Source organism: Ovis canadensis, chromosome 1 (assembly GCF_042477335.2).
Source record: "Ovis canadensis isolate MfBH-ARS-UI-01 breed Bighorn chromosome 1, ARS-UI_OviCan_v2, whole genome shotgun sequence".
NCBI lineage: Eukaryota > Metazoa > Chordata > Mammalia > Artiodactyla > Bovidae > Ovis > Ovis canadensis.
In genome coordinates, this window is record NC_091245.1 from 21,397,856 (window position 1) to 21,415,862 (window position 18,007).

The 18,007-nt window shown below is 40.7% G+C and overlaps 1 protein-coding gene across 4 annotated transcripts in view; it reads right to left on the bottom strand.

The window, feature by feature from the left end:
• Nucleotides 1–15,659, bottom strand: part of PIK3R3 (phosphoinositide-3-kinase regulatory subunit 3) — a 106,763-nt gene extending 91,104 nt beyond the window's left edge. The window contains exons 1-2 of one of the 4 annotated variants that reach the window (XM_069589778.1): nt 15,577–15,659; nt 13,732–13,848 (exon numbers count right to left, since the gene is read on the bottom strand). Coding sequence is in view for 1 of the 4 variants with exons in the window: in XM_069589761.1 (XP_069445862.1) it covers nt 11,892–11,997 (106 nt within the window). In the remaining 3 variants the exon portion in view is untranslated. Of the gene's footprint in view, nt 1–11,891; nt 12,725–13,731; nt 13,964–15,576 lie in introns of those variants that run through there. The other 3 variants (XM_069589787.1, XM_069589771.1, XM_069589761.1) reach the window with 3 other exon arrangements.
• Nucleotides 15,660–18,007: the final 2,348 nt, after the last annotated feature.

Below are 18,007 nucleotides of genomic sequence, written 5' to 3' on the forward strand. Positions count from 1 at the left end.
CTATCCAGGAGGACCTTGTTTATTCCCTCACTCCCTTTGAACTTTTCAATTACACAAACCCATAAATTCTCTTTGTTTAAACCAACTTGAGTTGGACTTTTGCTACTCAGTCTGAAAACTATTCTGATATTAGTTACAACAAGTTACACGTCTATTCCTACACATCTATCTCCATGGGGAGAATGTACTAAGAAATAGTGTTTATTCAACTGTCTAGCCTCTCTCTAAATTAGGCTTGGCAAATTAGCAAATAAAAATACAAGACACCCAGTTAAATTCGAATTTCAGATAAACAATGAATAACTTTTTAATATAAATATGTCCCAAGTATTTCATGGGGACATACTGCATATATTTTATCTGGCAATGCTACCCTAAATGCCCACTGTTGATACCTCGGAATCAAAAGAGAGGCACAGATCAGTTTCAGTCAGACAGCGGTGATAACGGCTCTTACACAGTTCAGGAACAAGAGTAAACTCCAAGTACTGAACTACGTCCTACTATAGGTCTGAATCACCTGACTGTCTTAAACTTCTTCCTAAAAGTCAAACATGTCAAACTCTCTGGCAGGTTAAGTGTGACAAAATCAAATATGTTCCTATATGAGTACTCACAGCTTCTCTTCTTTACTCCCTTGGTTTCTGACCCTTATTATACAGATCACAGTAAGCAAACAGGCAAAGGAGAGAGCTAAAGGGCTGGTCCTCCTGGAAGAGAAACTAATAAGTTTGAGAAAGTCAGGAAAGAAGCAAAAACAATGACTGTTCAAGTTGCTACAGACTGTTCAAGTTGCTCTCCAGGGGTCACAAACTAGAAGTAGACAGGGATACAACTGGAAATCAAAATAATCTGAATCCAGAACCCCTAAACACTGAGCAACACTTCAGCAATGTCTATGCTCAGGCACTTAATCATTCCACTAATACGTAAACACACAAATATATTTTCATTATTCTGAAACACCAACAACTTTAGCACATAAAGTAAAATGATACATACATGGCTTCCTTCTCTTTAATTTCTCCTCCCCTTCATAGCCCACCACAGAAACTTACAGTTTCAAGATAATTTCCTTTTCAAAGTTACTTTTCAAAGTAAATTATAGTACCGTCTAGATTTATTCAGTAATGTTTATCAAAGCAACTCATGAGTAAGGCTTCATCAAATAACTAAGGCCACATATTATGCTGCTTTGCACTCATGTCAGAGATTAGAAACCATAACACTTCAAAGATAGAAAAATCCATCCAAAAATATATAGATTGACATCATTTTAAAAGCTAAATCTTTTAATTACTAAAGCATACCTAAAGCTAAAAAATAGAAAATAAGTCAGTTTAGAAAAGACAAGTTATATAACTAGTCATAATATTCAGAATCCAACTACTTTTCATAGTCTCCACAGCATCCACCCTTGTCCAAGCCACCACCACCCCTCAGCCTGTTTATTGCCGTGGCCTCCTAACAGTTTCTCCACTCCCATCAGCAACCAGAATTGTCCTTTTAAGCCAGGAATCATAACACATCCTTCTTCAACACACTTGGATGGCTTCTCATCACAGTCAAGCTTTTTTCTTCATTAAAGCATATTTGATATATAATATTATATGTTACAGATGTACAGAAGAGTGAGTCACAGCTTTTAAAGGTTGTGCTCCATTTATATTTCTCAGTCAAGTTTTAAAAGCCCAAGTTCTTACAATGTCCTATATAGTCTTCCCCACCATCCACATCATTACTAGTCTTTGAAATCTTACTATATAATAGTTTCCCCTCACTCCACTTCAGCCACACTGGCCTCCTAACGGATCCCTGACTGCCTGACACGCATGCTCCTGCATGTCACCTGGTATTCCCTCTGCCAGGCATACTCCCTTACCCTCTTACCTCCCATATATATACCTGACCAGCACCCTCACTTCCTTCACGTCAGGCCCTCCCTGTCCTAGTATCTAAAATAGCTTCCGGGGGAAATCCATGGTGGCCCAGTGGTTAGAACTCCACTCTTCTACCGCAAGAGAGCATGGATTTGATCCCTGGTTGGGGAACTAAGATCCCGCATGCTGCGTGGCCTGAATGAATGAGTAAATAAATAAACAATATTGAAAACAGCAGTTCCCTCACCCAGCACTCATATTTTTGTGCTCTGCTTTTTCTTCATAACATTTATCACCATCACTATGTATTCCACTTATGATTTTGTCTATTCTTTCTTCTCTCTCCTCCCTTAAAAATGTATACTCCATGAATAAAGGGAGTTTTGCTGTTCTGTTGAACGCTATACCTGCCTGGCAATCAAATATTTGCTGAAAAACATGAATTAAATTAATACACATGAACAAAAACATTTTTGGATGCTTAATACGGTCTGGGCATCATGTTAGCTGCTTTATAGTTGTTAATTCACTGGATTCTCAAAACAATCTTATTGAAGTAGGGACAACCATCATTGCCATTTTTAGGCAAGGAAACCAAAACACAGAAAACATAAGTAAATTGCCCAATGATATATGCTAGGAAGTGGCAGAAGCCAACATGAACTCTGGCAATCTGATTCCAGAACCCTCTCTCTTAACAGCCCCACTATACTGCCTCTGAATTTCTAACTAGTTAATACAATCTAATTAAAAGATATGATCTATGAGTTACTTTAAGTGTCCTAATTTTTAAGGTCAGTCATTCAAATCATAAATCAAGTCTTAGGCTTAATTTATCAAACTTAATTTACTAAACTTTGAAATATGAAATTTATAATTTTATAAATGCTTTCTTACATTCATTTACCAGATATACTAATTTACTCTATTCCAACACCTACAAGCCTCAGATAAGGAAACTGTCAACCAGAGATGTTAGCTTCCTCATCTTCTAGAAAGCAACTGGTAAGACAGGAAATGGCCTGTCATATTTAACTCTCAATACTATGTAACCCTGTGAATTCCAATTTATAAAATAAAAATGGGCTTCATAATACATCACTGTACTAACTAGATTTTAGTTTTGAAAAAGAAAAAAAAAATTAACTCACTAATTATCTTTATTTCCAAACACAGAGACAAGAACTTTGAAAAGAGCTATGGTTCTCCAAATTACTTTTTAGAGTGGCCACTGTTGTTTGCCAACCTAGAATTCATCCCCTCCTCTTCCTTCCTAACAGAATCCTTCCCCTGATAATGTCTCAGAGGAAGTCAAAACCACTCCAGATTCCACAAACACGGTTATTTCTATAGTAATCACTACTGAACCACTCATGACTGGTTCAGGAATGGACATATGACCAAATTCTGGCCAAAAAGCTGTGAAAGAAGCCTGCTAGAGGCTTTTGGAGAAAGTTTCCTCTCTCTAAATACAGTGGCACAGAAAGAGACCTCTTCCTGTGGGAGGGGAGTTCAGGACTGGGAACTCATGTACACCCGTGGCTGATTCATGCCAATGTATGGCAAAAACAATACAGTATTGTAAAGCAAAATAAAGTAAAAATTAAAATTTAAAAAAAAAAAAAGAGAGAGAGACCTCTTCCTTCTTTCAGAAGTTTTGTGTATGGAAACAGGAGCCAGTTCCAGGGAGAGTAGCAGAACTAGGCAAGGCAAAGAATATGGGTTTTTACTGACATTGTTGAATTTCTGTAATCAACCAACGCTGAAGCTTATTACATGAGAAGATAAAACTTCTTATTTCTTAAGCCATGTTGAATGAGGTTCTGCTGCTTACAGATGAAAATATACTAACTATATACTTTTTTATGAAACATATCCCAGGACGATCAGGACAAATCTCAGGAAAAGAAGTCTGTAGTTCATTTTACAAATCCTTGTTAGAAGTTCAATATGAATTATACCATACTGAGTGACTCTACTGTACAGTTAGAAAGCTAAGAAGGATACATGTGAAAGAATGAACTCTAAAGCAGTATTCCTGTAACACATTTTGATACGGCCTTCTCCAAAATAATTTATACACAAATTTTAAATTTTGACTCATGATTTATATTTTCCTAAATTAAAAAGAAAAGAAAAGAAACTAGGGAATTCCCTGGTCCAGTGGTTAGGATTCAGCACTTTCACTTCTGTGGCCTGGGTTCAATCCCTGGTCAGGGAACTGAGTAATATCTGCAAGCCACCTGGTACAGCCAAAAAGAAAGAAAGAAACTATAACAATAAGTACCTAAGATCACATAGCCTGGATTTGTTGCCCTATACTCTTACACACAGGTAGACAACTAGACTGGTCCACAAACAGAACATCGGACAAGAAATCCAAGGCAGGATAATGCTGGATGGTATGACATCATAGTGTTGACTTTGGCTTTGTGTTGGCTCATAGTCCCAGGGCACAGGGCAGTTTTTACACTGACATGGGACATGCAAAATGGTATGATCTAGCAGGCTAGACCTAGTCTACTGCCCCTTTTATTTAAAAAAATAAGATAACCCTCTCACTTCATATGAACTTACAAATAATGCACAAGGAACCAAAAAATATACCATGGGCGAACAATTTGAAAATTGATCTTATAAGGCTCTACTTACCTTGTTATCCCAAGTCAAGTTCTACACAATCTAAATTTAATTGGTATAGTAACACATTAAACAACTATATTTAATCCAAACTTTCAGAAACTTACTGTTCATTTTTACTACTTCAAAATTTCAAATATGACTTTTATATAAAACCATAAAATTTTGCTGATAACACTATGTATTGCATTATTTCATTATTCCTTTTGTTACAATAAATTATCTTTATAAGTTTAAAGATCACATGTTGATAATAAATAATACCAACATTTTTAAATGAGTCACAAAATAAAGCTGGTTGGGTCCACAGGCCTAAGATTTAACAAAATATTTAGACACTGGGTGTTTAAGCTTATCTTGTTGGGGAAATAAATTACATTTGCAAAATAATTAATGCCAAAACAGAAAGTGATTTTGTGTCAAGATAACAGACCACAGCCCTAGATAATTAAAGGGGTTCAATGCTGGAATTTTTGGAAGAAGAAGGACTTACAAAGGATCCTGATTTAAAGATGGGGTAGGATAGGCATAATCTAACATAAGAAGCAGCATAAGCAAAAGGCTGGAGATGGAAATAAGCAAGGTATAGTGAAGTGATAAAGCAAGGAATTGGGCAAAAAAAAAATGGGAATAGAGGACTAGTAATTAAGATGGAAATGTAAATTGGTACCATATTACTAAAGATTACATATGTCAAGTTTAAGAGTATGGCTTCTGCTTAAAATAAATGGAGAGTTGCTAATAATTTCTAAATAGAGCTGTAAACCAATGAAAATAACATTTTAGTAGGATTAATCTGGCTGATGAATTCAGGATGAATTTATAGGAGAGGGGAAAAATAAATTAGAAACAAAGAACCAGTTAGGAGGTACCAGTTAAGAACCTGGGCGTTGGTTAGGCAGACAGACTTGCTCTGCTACTTGCTGACTATGAGGAACTGAATAAGTTAGTAAACACATTTGTCTCAGTTTCCCCGTCTGTAAAGCGGGATGATAATCATGCCTATTTTATAAGGTTGTTGTGTGGCTAAAAGAAATAATACATATGAAAGCATTTAACATAGTGCCAGGTCTACAATAACTAATCAACAAATGCTGGCAACTGTTACCTTATTACAAATCATTTCAAACGTGAGGTGATGAGGAACAAAGGCAATAGAAACTAAAAAGAAAGGATGATTTGAGTGATATTTCCATAGACTCATGGGAGTCTAGAAAAGACCCTAGGGAATTCTTCCAAAAACAAAATCGCTCCAGTTTAAATGTCAAGGATGAAGAAAAGCATGCAGCAAGATATCTCAAAAGGTTCTGACTGCAAGAATATGCAAAGAGATAGAGTTAACTGAATATTAGCAATATGCCAGGATATAAGCTACAATGAATTGAGTACATTACATGTGCCAAAGGGCTTCCAGGTGGCTCAGTGGTAAAGAATCTACCTGCCAACACAGGAGCTGCAGGAGATGTGGGTTCAATCCCTGGGTCAGAAAGATTCCCTGGAGGAGGAAATGGTAATCCACTCCAGTATTCTTGCCTAGTCATGGACAAAGGAGCCTAGCTGGCCATAGTCCATGGGGTCACAAAGTGTCGGACACAACTGAGCAGGCACACATGCAGCACACAACATATGCAAAACACCGTACAAGATATTGATATCGTACTTCTAATCTCCAGAACAACTGCGAACGGGATGTATTAATCCAATCCTACAGAAGAGAAATGGATGCTCACAGCAAAGAAAGAAGCAAAGCTAGGTTTGGGACCCATACCATCTGTTTCCAAAGCCTGTGTTCTTTCTACTACATTCAGGCTGCCTCCTCCTTTAATATCAATAAAAATTATATCACATAGACATATTTGTCATTATTTTTCTATATACTTTGTTAAATATGGTGACCATAAAGATGTCCAATATTTTCTACATTCTAAGAAAAATATAAAGCATGAAAAAAACAATGAGAATAAACCTTAAAAGTATTATCAAGTGAAGACTTACCATACTTCTAATGAAACATATTTGGATATACTATAAACTATAATATATTAAAATGAAAGCAATGACTAATCTTTTTCAATAAGAAGATGCAGAAAAAGTTGGCATGGCTTTTTTACATCATTTGATTATATAAACATTCCTTCCATACTACAATATCATTAAAAAGTGACACCTAGCTCATAAAAGAAATATCTTACGATACATACAGGAGAAGCATTTTATGTAAGATGAATCCATCAAATGTTCAGAGTTATAAAGAAAAATTCAACCACAGAAGCAGGATGCCCAATTTGCTAACGGTAAGGACTACACAGTGGCAGGTGACCTATTTCTCCAGTGTGTTTCTCAGCAGACATTTTCTTCAATCACAGGCCCAATATGTTAGTTCTCCACCAGAATGTTACTTAATCTAGAATTTTACCAGGATGAAAATATCAAGTATGCCCAAAAAAGTAAGTTTCCTGAAACAACCTTTCATCTGGCTCCAAAAATACTTCACTAGGTTGGCCATCAAACTATGTAGTCAAGTAACTACTAAACCAGTATTTCTCTGAGTGTAATCCAGAGACCACTGAGGGTCCCCAAGACCTTTCAGAGGGCCCAAGAAGGTCCAATTTTCACGCAATTTTTCAGAGTGTTACTAAGACATTATTTGCCTTCTCTACTCTCATTCTTTCACAATCGTGGAGTTTTCCAGAGGCTATGACCTGTGATATCTCAACAGACTGAATGCAGGAGGAGACATGGGAATTTATATGCCTTCTATTAAGCCATACATTAAAGATTAAAAGGCCTGACATTAAGTTATTTGCAAAAACATAAAATGATGCCATTCTTCTCACTTTTTTCATTTGTTTCTGGGGAAATACAGCTATTTTCTCATTTTAAAGTTATGTTAACATGTAATGCTTTATTATTTCTAAATGAATTAAATACTTTTTAACTTCTCAGTTTCATTCTAATATACAGCAAATTTCAAGAGAAACAACCCATTTAAACAGAAACTCTTTGGGATCCTCAATAATTTTAAGAGTATAAAAGGGGTTATTGTTTAATCACTAAGTCGTGTCCAACTCTTTGAGACCCCTTGGACTGTAGCCCTCCAGGCTCCTCTGTCCATGGGATTTCCCAGGCAAGAACACTGGAGTGGGTTGCCATTTCCTTCTTCAGGGGATTGTCCCAACCCAGGGATCAAACCTGGGTCTCGTGCATTAGCAGGTGGATCCTTTACCACCGAGTCACCCAGGAAGCCCATAAAAGGGATACTGAGATTTAAAAAAATGAGAATCACTTTTCCAGACCTTCCTATATTTATGTTTTGCCAAGCAATTAAATTTTTAAAATTTTCTAATAATCACTGAAGAGATTGCTGCTGCCCTACAGATTCAGAAATGTGTTATTAATAAGAAAAAAATAAGAACAAAAAAGTCTACAATCTTAAAAAGAACTGTATGTTAGTCTAAAAAAGAAATGATTTATTACATCTTCTCAAAATAAACACAATGTCAAAACTGAAGTGCACTCTTACAGACCACTACCTATAAGCTTTGGGGATGAGTTTATGATCAGCTGCATATTGGCAATCTTCCAATAGCTCTTATCCCAAAAACAGGGCTCTCTGGGGCTTCCCTGGTGGTCCACTGGTTAAGAATATGCCTTGCAATGCAGGGGTCAACCAGTTCAATTCCTGGTCCGGGAGGATCCCACATGCTGCTAAGCAACTAAGCCCAAGCCCCCAAGTGCCATGATATCAAAACTACTGAAGCCCCACACGCCTAGAAGAGTAATAAGAGAAGCCACTGCAACGAGAAGCCAGAGCACCACAACAAAGAGTAGCCTCCACTTGCCGCAACTAGAGAAAGCCTGCACACAGCAACGAAGACCCATCACAGCCAAAAAATAAATAAATAAATCTAAAAAACCAAAAAACAGGGCTCTTGGAAAGGACACCAACTGTTCTGTTACGGAATAATCCTGATTTCCAAATCACAAGAGGACTAACCAAGATGCTTATAAGCAATTCTCTGTACCATAATCTTAACATTTCTGAAATTAAAACGTTTTATACTCCATCTAAACAGTTTGGTATTTCCCAGTATTTCTGGGAAACATATAAAGATTAAGACATCAAAGTTTCATTTGGATCCAACCCTTACATGGTCAGTAAATTATAATAGATGTAGCAATCCAGCCAGTTATTAGAATCTTCAGGATACATGGTAATGGTAGTTTTTGAAAATACAGGCTGGAAAGAAAGACCTTCGAAAACTAGTTTTTGAGGCTGCTGACAGCAATAATAGACAAAAATTTCACATTTACACTTCAGACTAAAACTAAAATGAAAGTCATATTTTAAAAACTGTAATATTAATATTACAGTTAAGGACCCTAAGTCAATTAACTGTGTAATTTGAAAGTTACTTAAACAGAGGCTACTGCAATAGCCAAGAAATGAAGTGACTGAAGACCTTAAGTAAAAAAGCAGGTAAAGGCTAGAAAGAAACAACACTCCTTAGGCATTCGTTAATTCAACACATATTTATTAAACTGTCTACTACTTGCAAGACCGTGACAAGCTAAGAAGCTCATCAACTGGTGGGAACATAATTCCAAAGGAGGAAGTATACATAAATAAATGCAGAAGCTACTCTAGGCAGAATGGAAAAAGTTCTATCTGAGAAGAGCTAGAAGAGGGAGGGAAAGAAAGGAAGGATGTCTCCAAACAGCAGGGATCAGGGAACACACATTCTGGCAAAGAAGTCATCTAACCAGGACCCTTAACATGTATGAGATTTCAACCCAAAGTGAAAGGCACCCAGGAAGAGGGAAAAGCACACAGTCAAGGAACAGCAAGTATAAAACAGCTTCCACAGAACTTGTGACGGACTCCAGGAGGAGAAAAGACTGGAAAATTAGGTTGGAAGCAAAAATAAAGGGACTTATATTACAGGATAAGCAAGATGTGGCTTTTTTCAGTAGGCAAAGGAAAAGCGCTGGAAGGTTTTTAAGTCATTGGAAGGTTTACCATTGGAAGATAAATCACTGCATGATACTTTAAGAACACTGTGGACCGGACAGAGTAGAAACAGGGGGAGAACAGTTAGTGCACTCACACACCAGTCCAGGAGCTTGATCTAGGATCCTATGATAGGAACTAGGAAAAGGATGGATACAAGACATGCTCCAACCTCTTCACTAAAAATTTACTTAGTTTTAAACATCTCAAAACTTAATTTATCACACAAAACAAGGCTGTTCACATTATTTACATTAAAAACCATTCATTTCATAGGCAATATTTTAGCATACTCAAGTATGTTTCCTTTTCAAAAAGCTGTTAGAAGTAACTAATTGTATTATATTAATACATTAAGCCTACAAATGGGTAATGAACAGTATACACATACTTCTAATATTCTGACTAGAATCTCAGTATGCAAAATTTCATTTAAGAATAAACATTCTAAACTCAAAAGTTTATTTCCATGGAATACACAAAGTTTGGATCAGAATTTTCTAAACAACCTTTTAAGACCCAAAGCACTGTATAATGAAAACAGCTGACTTTTCTTAAAATCATTTTTGGACAAGTCAACTCAACTCAGTCTATATTTCTACTAGGCCCATGTTTTTCAAATATTAGTGCCTTCTTCATTTTCTCCCCTCCTCCCCACTCACCTCTCCGCCCAACAAATTCCCTTTGTATGTCTGCAAGGCCAGATATTAAATGAACATAGTATCATTCTCAGGCAGTCTGAATATATGATTCTCACAGTAACAGATATCTAGAATTATTAACCTTACTTTTTAGAGGAGAGGAACCAATGATGTACTAAATTTCCATTTATGTGAATGACTAATGCATCTAGTAGAAATGATGCTTTACCATTAAGGGGAAACAAAGAGGGAAATACACACAATAGATGGGTGGCAAATCTTACAAACTTTGCAAAATACAAAAAAAAAAGCTGTATCTGGATTGCAGTCACAATTATAAAAGCAAATAAAGAAGGCTCCAAAGTGAAGGGAACGAAAAAAATTTCTAAGTGATCATTGAGAGCGAAAAAGGTTGATTCAATATTAGTACTGGCTCTTAATATAACATCATTTAACACTCTATCACTCGATGACTAATTGAAAAAAAACACAAAGAGGAGAATTCACTGTTCACAAGGACACAGGAAATAATTTCTACATACATCCTGTAAGACAGTTATACTTCATTACACTTTCATGGGCTCAGATCTTTTCAAAGGTTTCCAAAAACATACAGTCTTATGATAACCGAGATTCCCCAATGACACAATTTATTCTGTAGGCTTGGCTATAACACATTTTTAAAAGACATAACGAATTCATCCTCAACAAAAATAGTCACAAAGGCCCTCTACTTATTCAAAATCATTACATAAAGCACTGTCTATAATTGCAAACAGGATCTGAAAATCTGACAGCTGATAATCAGGACATAGACTTAAAAGAAAAAAAATTACCCAACTTTTCCATTTTCCTTCCTTTTCTTTTCCTACCATATACACAAAATGTCTGTAAGGATCTCAGACAAAGCTCTAAAGTAAAAATAGAGTCTATGTATACTTTACATTATGGGGACTCAAACCTATCACATATATGTACACATCACATATATTCACACAAAAAAGGTTCTTCCTCTTTTTACGCTAAGAATCGAAGTTACATTAAATACTATCCCATAAATTAAGTTAAATCACCATAAATTAAAGAGTAATAAAACAGTGCACGCAGATCTCTCTGAGTGACTATATTCTGAAAAGAAAAACCTCAGACTAAGGCCATGACTGAATAAAAAAGCCCAGCCCCTGAAAATCACTAACCGGCACTCGGTTTCCACGAGAGAAAAGGGGGTCTTTAAAACGAATAATCACATAGGCAAGCCCAGTTTCAGAAGTTAACGAAGGTAAAACACAGCGAGCCAAACGTACGAAATGACAAGCTTTAAAGAATTCCCCTAAAGGGAAAGACTGACTTTAAGACTGGGATATAAAGCATCCTTTGCAGGTAGAATCTTTAACTGAAACGGGGAGGGGGGAAGGGGGGTGGAGGGTACGACGAAAACCTGAACGAGAAGCAAAGGCAAAGTAAAAGAAACGGGTCCTTCCTCCCACCCCCACCACCCCAGCCCCCACCCCCACTCTCACAGGACAATAGGATCGGGGTCCTAACTGCAAACTTTAAACGTGTAAACCAGAAGCAGTTTTTACTGCAGCTCTAACTGCAAATCTGCCCCTCATCCCGAACCTAGAGCACCCAAGAATACTTCTGCCCGGAAAACATCACCAAGGTCTTGTTAAACACAAATCAGACCCATCACAAGATTCTTTTTTTTCTCCCAAGTACCTGGAGGATCCATTTCAATATAAAATATCAGTTCTGTCGAATAGGGCATCATCACCTCCCTCCAGTCTGCGTCATCGCGGTCCATACTCCACACCGTATTGTACATCGCGCTGTCAGGGGCAGGTCGTCAGAAAATATATAGAAAGCATATATATTCTTTATCTGCTATTTTAAAAATCTAAAAATATATATCTGTAAAAGTCCCACTGGAAAATGTACTTCGGGGTTTCCAACGGCCGGTACAAGTCCAGCCAACTAACAGGACGAGGACGGGGTCCTTCTCCCCTCTCCTCCGGCATCAAACAAAATGCCTCCGGAATGTTCAATCTATGGGCTTTTCTCTTCGAAGGGATACAGAGAGGCTTGGGGGTGGATGGGGGGCGAGGGCAGAGGTGTTAAAAAGCGGTTTTCCAAAAATCCCTTCTACACAGTCGTTCTGCAAAGAGAAAAGCTCCTATAGCCTTCAAATCTTTCCGCGGAAGCCACTTTCGTGTCCTTCGAGAGGGAGAATGGAGAGGGGGAAAAAGAACGCGTTGCAAGAAAGGTGGGGAAGTGACAAAAGAAGGAATAAAAAGGGGGTTGGGTATTGCGTTCAAGTTTCGGGGTCCCACTGGTCTGCGAGGAGAGATCCCCTCAGAGGCCGGGACCCGAGCTTCGTTCCGTTCGGACTCGGAACCGAAGCTGCCGCAGCCTTGGGATGGGGTCCTGTTCCAGAGTCCAGTTATCTCTGCTCGGCCGGACGCTGCCGCCGGGCTGTAAGCGAGCCCGCCAGCGCCTGATCCCCTCACGCTCTGCCCTGACTCCAGCCACTAGAGTTTCATTTTAACGGCGCGGAGGGGGACACCCTTCCCCGCCCCCAAGCTCCCCCGCTGAGGCGCCACCCAACCAGGCCGAGCAGGGGAGACGGCCAGCATCGCCAGTGCTCCTCCCACTCTATCCCGCGTCGAAGTGTTGGGGTTTCTGTCAGGTGCCTGAGACAGTGTGAGTAAAACTGTCCTCTGCCTCAGCTATCAATTCTCCCCATCGCTCCGTAGGCCTCGGCTCCTTAACCCACCAACCTCTTCCCCCCCAAGCCTCAATCAGAATGGTAGGGCCCGGGCGCTGGCTGCTCGCCAGGAGTCAGTGCCTGGAGCACGCGAGCCGGGCCGGGAGGGAGAGGCGAGCAGGGAGGAGAGGAGGGGGGAAGAGAGAGTGAAGTGGCTGGTGATTGGCTTAGCCGGGTTGCCGGAGCCCGGAGCCTGCGTCTTTTGTCTGCCTTGCTCCAGCGAAGGAGCGGGAGACGACTGCGCGCCCCAAGCGGGCCAATCAGGAGCCACCCGGCGCCGGCCGGTGTGGCGGCGATTGGTCAGAGCCTAGTTACTAAGCGGGACAAAGGCAGAAGGGGGAAAGAAAAGAAGAGGAGGAAAAAAAAAAAAAGAAAGAAAGAAAGCGCAAACGGCGGTTACTGACAGGCTGGGCGAGCGCTCGGGGGCTCAAGCTGCCCGGAGACAGGCGGGGCTCCCGCTGAGGCTCGGTCCGCTCGGACGAGTAGAAGAGGGGGAGGACGGGCTGGCGCGAGACAGCTCTGCCCGGAGACTGGCCGCGGGGGAGGGGAGCGGACCGAGAGAGGAGCGTGCTGTCACTTGGCGGGACGCGCGGTCTTCTGGCCCTTAGGATGTCCCCGGGCAGAGTTCTTCCCCCACGGACCTCTTCCCCTTGCTAGGACAGCCCGCTCCACCTCACCCACCCCCCGTGATAAGTTGTCAGATAAAGCAAAGGTCCCTAAAGCCAACTGCTGGACCGTTATTGCTCAGTGAGAGGACATGCCCGTGGGCCCCGTGCAGCAGTCCCGGCCGCTAACCTGAGCCCGGCCTCGATTTCTTCCCGTGAGCAGTGAGGCACTTCTTAAGGAGGCATTTCGTAGTTCCTCTGTGCTTTCCACATCGGGACTTTCGAACCCAGGGGGAACTCGCCACACCTGAAATAAATAGTGGAGCACCACAGCAGGGCCCTCAACTCGAGTGCTCTAGCCAGGAGGGGAAAAAAAAAACAAACAAACAAACAGAAAAGCCTTGCAATTACAGCGCGTGTGTGAGTTTCGAAATAAATCACAGGTGGAATGTCTCCCCAAAAGAGCTCTATTCTGTCCCCCCCCCGGCAGACCCTCTTCCACGTATACCCAGTCCCTCCCCTCATTCTTAAAGTATGAAATGCTGAATACTTTGACGCATTTCAGAAACTGCTAATTAACTTGCTGGGGGTTGGGGGTACAGTAGTATCTCTTGAAGGTTGTGCCTGGAATTGCCGCTCTTCGTACTCTTCAATACAGTCAGGAGGCCAAAAACTGCTCCATTTCCTCTTTACACAGGAATAACAAAGCCCATTGTGTTTGGGTTGACAACCTGATTTAAGCCCCAGCAAAAACTACCGTGAGTGGCTCTGCTATATTGACATGCCTGTGGGAAAGTTGCCACGTTTCACCCTCAACCTCCTCAAGTGGTTCTGCCTTCCTTAAAAGTGCTCTGACTGTGAGTTGAGACAGTTCCTGGGAGCACACAGTCAAAATGTGTATGGACTGCGTATAAAGTCATGGGTTGAAAAGAGCCAGGAAGAATGAATGGACCGGACTATGCTGAAAATACATATCAGGATTCTTAATAGACTTAGTTTCTTACATTTCTGAAATTCAAATGCGATTCAGAAGGCAAATCTATCTGGGACAGGGCGCATTAATTTGAATGTCCTGGACCATTCATCAGATAGAAGATGCTGGAAGATCAACTCCCAATTTGTGGCTGGCTTCCCAGCAGACTCTTTACTTCTTGCTATCTGGGAGCCAGAAGTACTCACATTTGATAACTCAAAAAGCAGAGCAATCAGTCAGGGCAAGTTGCTTTATTTTTGTTCACGGGTGTCCCTGTGCACTTCCAAACAAAATGAAGGTGAAGAGAGGAAGTGTGGAAAAGATAATGTCTTAGAGATTTCCATAATAGCTTTTGTGTGGACCACTTCTCATGGTTTGGTGGTGGGGGTTCAATACCCAGAACAATCACCCAGGCCCTCCCCACAACTAAGGCTTCAGGAGATGTAGTAAAGAAGCAGGAAAGTGTATAATATGTGCTCCAAACTGACACACACAGTAAAGCTGTGTGATTCAACCTTGCCACCTAAGATCATATGACCCAGCTGCCCAACAAATAAACCTTTGAATAGGAGGCCTCTGAAGAATAACAGTGATGCAAGAGGTAAGGATGAATCAAGGGGAAGCACACTTCTTTCAGATGGACTTGAACCAGTGCCCTGCCATGGTGGGAAGCGCCTGTCATATGATGCTGGCTTTACTTTCCTTCAGTTGAGAAATAGAAGTGAGGTTCTGACTACTTGTCACCAAGCTGCCTCAGGCTTTTTGGCAAATGTTAGCTCTGGTGCCCTGGACCATTTCCATCCTGGAGAATTATATTTGGCCTGGGTGTGGATTAAATTCAGCTCTAAGAGCTCAAACTCCTGGGTCACCACCGGCTACTCTGAGAACTGGTTTTTTCCCATTTGCCGCCCTCCTTTCTCTTTTAAAGTAGTGTTAGGTAAATCACAAAATCTGCCTTGGAGATTACCTTCAGATTTATGCAAGCTACTTAGTTTATTGTGAAACACTCTGAAAATGGAAAAAAAAAAAAAAAGCCACTTAAGTACTTTGAATTAATAGTACCTTTCTGTGATTCCAAATGGTCCAAAGGACGTGTCCTTCACGTTTCACCCTGGTCTGGTCTTGCTGTGAAACAGTTCTAATATGCTCCGTTTCCCCTCTGTATTTCAGAGATGGATGAAATATGTCTTCTATGCACTGAATATAGGCTATGATCTCAGAGCTCTCTGTGCCAGCAGAATCAGCCTGGAACTCAGCCAAAAGTTCTTCGTGATTAAAGGTGCCATCTGAGCACACAATATTTTTTTTTAAGTCTTGCAAAATGGAAACATACTTTTATTATTTTTTTAAGGTCACTGGCTTTAACACAAAACTGGCTTTAGCCTTTGGGGAAGGATCGCTGGACTCAATTCCCCTCTTTTTCTTCCTTTCTTATTATTTTCCCTTGACCACATGTCTTCTGATAAGGCCAAGTCCATGCAGCTAAATAAACTCAATAAATGGAATTCCAAGAAAACTACAAATTATCAGTTGCAGATTTCAGGACCTCCTCAACTGCATGACTTATAAGTTAGGGATATATCAAGTTTTTGTGGAAAAGCTTGCCTTTAAAATGTAAAAGAAAAAAAAAACAGTGCTAGTGGATCTTCTAGAAGGACATCTTCACTAGGGATTGATCATAATCTCTTGAGATGACAGTGCCTAACATCTTGTCTTTCCTTTTTTTTTTTTTTTCAGAATGATACTCCTTTTATTTGGCATTTGTAGTTTTTTTTCATCTCTCCTCTACATCTGTCTTGAAACTTGGGGAAAGGGTTAATCCTATCAACCCAAGGCAGTGAGAAATTATGACATGAGATGAATGAGTGATTTTCATAGAAGTGGCATTTCTCCAGATGCTGCTCAATTCCTGAGTTTATAGGGCTCTGTTTTAGGGCTTCTTCAGACTCAACACGAGATATAGATCTCCCACTTTGGGTTCTATTTCAGCTTTGGGGATCACCAAAAACAGCAGGTCTCTCTCTAGCCTAACATGCTTGCCTCTTTTTGGTGTCTACCCTACTAGCAACACAATGTCCACCTGGATGATGTGTTATGCTGCTTCTGCAAACTTCCCCTCCATCAAGGCAACAGCTTTCAGTTCGACTCTCACCAGGAGAACGAGAGCAAATGAGATCCAGATGACAGGAACAATAGTCCAGGCTGTTTCACGAGGGCAGGGCACAAACAGGGCAGGCAGCTGGTGAGCTCTGTTATCTCGTTGAATCTCCATAACCCTGAGAAGGGCTGTATTTTTATTTTCATTGTGTGTGTGTGTATCTGTGTCTGTGTTAGTCACTCAGTCGTGTCCGACTCTTTACGACCCCATGGACTATAGCCCGCCAGGCTCTTCTGTCCATGGGGATTCTCTAGGCAGGAATACTGGAGTGGGTTGCCATTCTCTTCTCCAGGGGATCTTCCCAACCAAGGGATCGAACCTGGGTCTCCCCCATGGCAGGCGGATTCTTCACCGTCTGTGCTACCAGGGAAGCCCCATTCTCATTTTACAGATGAGGAAATTGAGACCCAGAGCAGTAAGGAGACTGGTTCAGAGTCACACAGCCACTTAGTAGCAGACCCAGGATTAGAGCCCCAGGACCCGACAACTAGCTCAATGCCTTTCCCACTACATCACACAGCTTCTTTCTCCCCTTCATTCACTTAACAAATATTTACTGATGCTTCTAAACACTGGGGATAAAAAAATGAATAAGACAAAGTGCCTAACATTGATTCCTCCAGATTCCTCAGAGCAGGAGTCCAATTATATACCTGTAATTATAGAATTGCACTATAATAGAGAAACTGACAAAGTACTCTATGAGCCCCCCAAACAATGATGATCTCTGCCCACATGCAGCTGTGTAAAGGCTTCCTAGAGGAGGTGATATTTAGCCTGCCCTAAACTTACATGGTGGAGAAGGAAATGGCAACCCACTCCAGTGTTCTTGCCTGGAGAATTCCAGGGACGGGGGAGCCTGGTGGGCTGCAGTCTGTGGGGTCGCACAGAGTCGGACACGAATGAAGCGACTTAGCAGCAGCAGCAGCAGCAAACTTACATGGTCTCTTTACTTCTCAGTTTGTCAGATCCATTTGATTAGCTCAAAACCTGAAAAAGTTTCACTGAAAACTGACCCAAAGATCAAATCAGCAGTCTCATTATTTTTAACCGGACTGCAATAGCCCTCATAATCTCCCTGCTTTGCTTCTTCTGATTCATATTCTACAAAGTTAGATTGATGGCTCTAAATAAAAAATCTGGACATGTCACTCCCTTGCAGAAACTGCCCAGTGCCCTCAGGGTACAGTTTCAGTCTCTTAGCCTGGCTTTCAAGGCTTTGGTGGTCTAACCCTTGCCTACCTCTCCAGTCTTCTCACACATTTATTTCTTCCCGTCCCTCCTAAGAACTAGCTATATTGAAATACTGCAGTACTCAGAACAGTAGGAAATTTC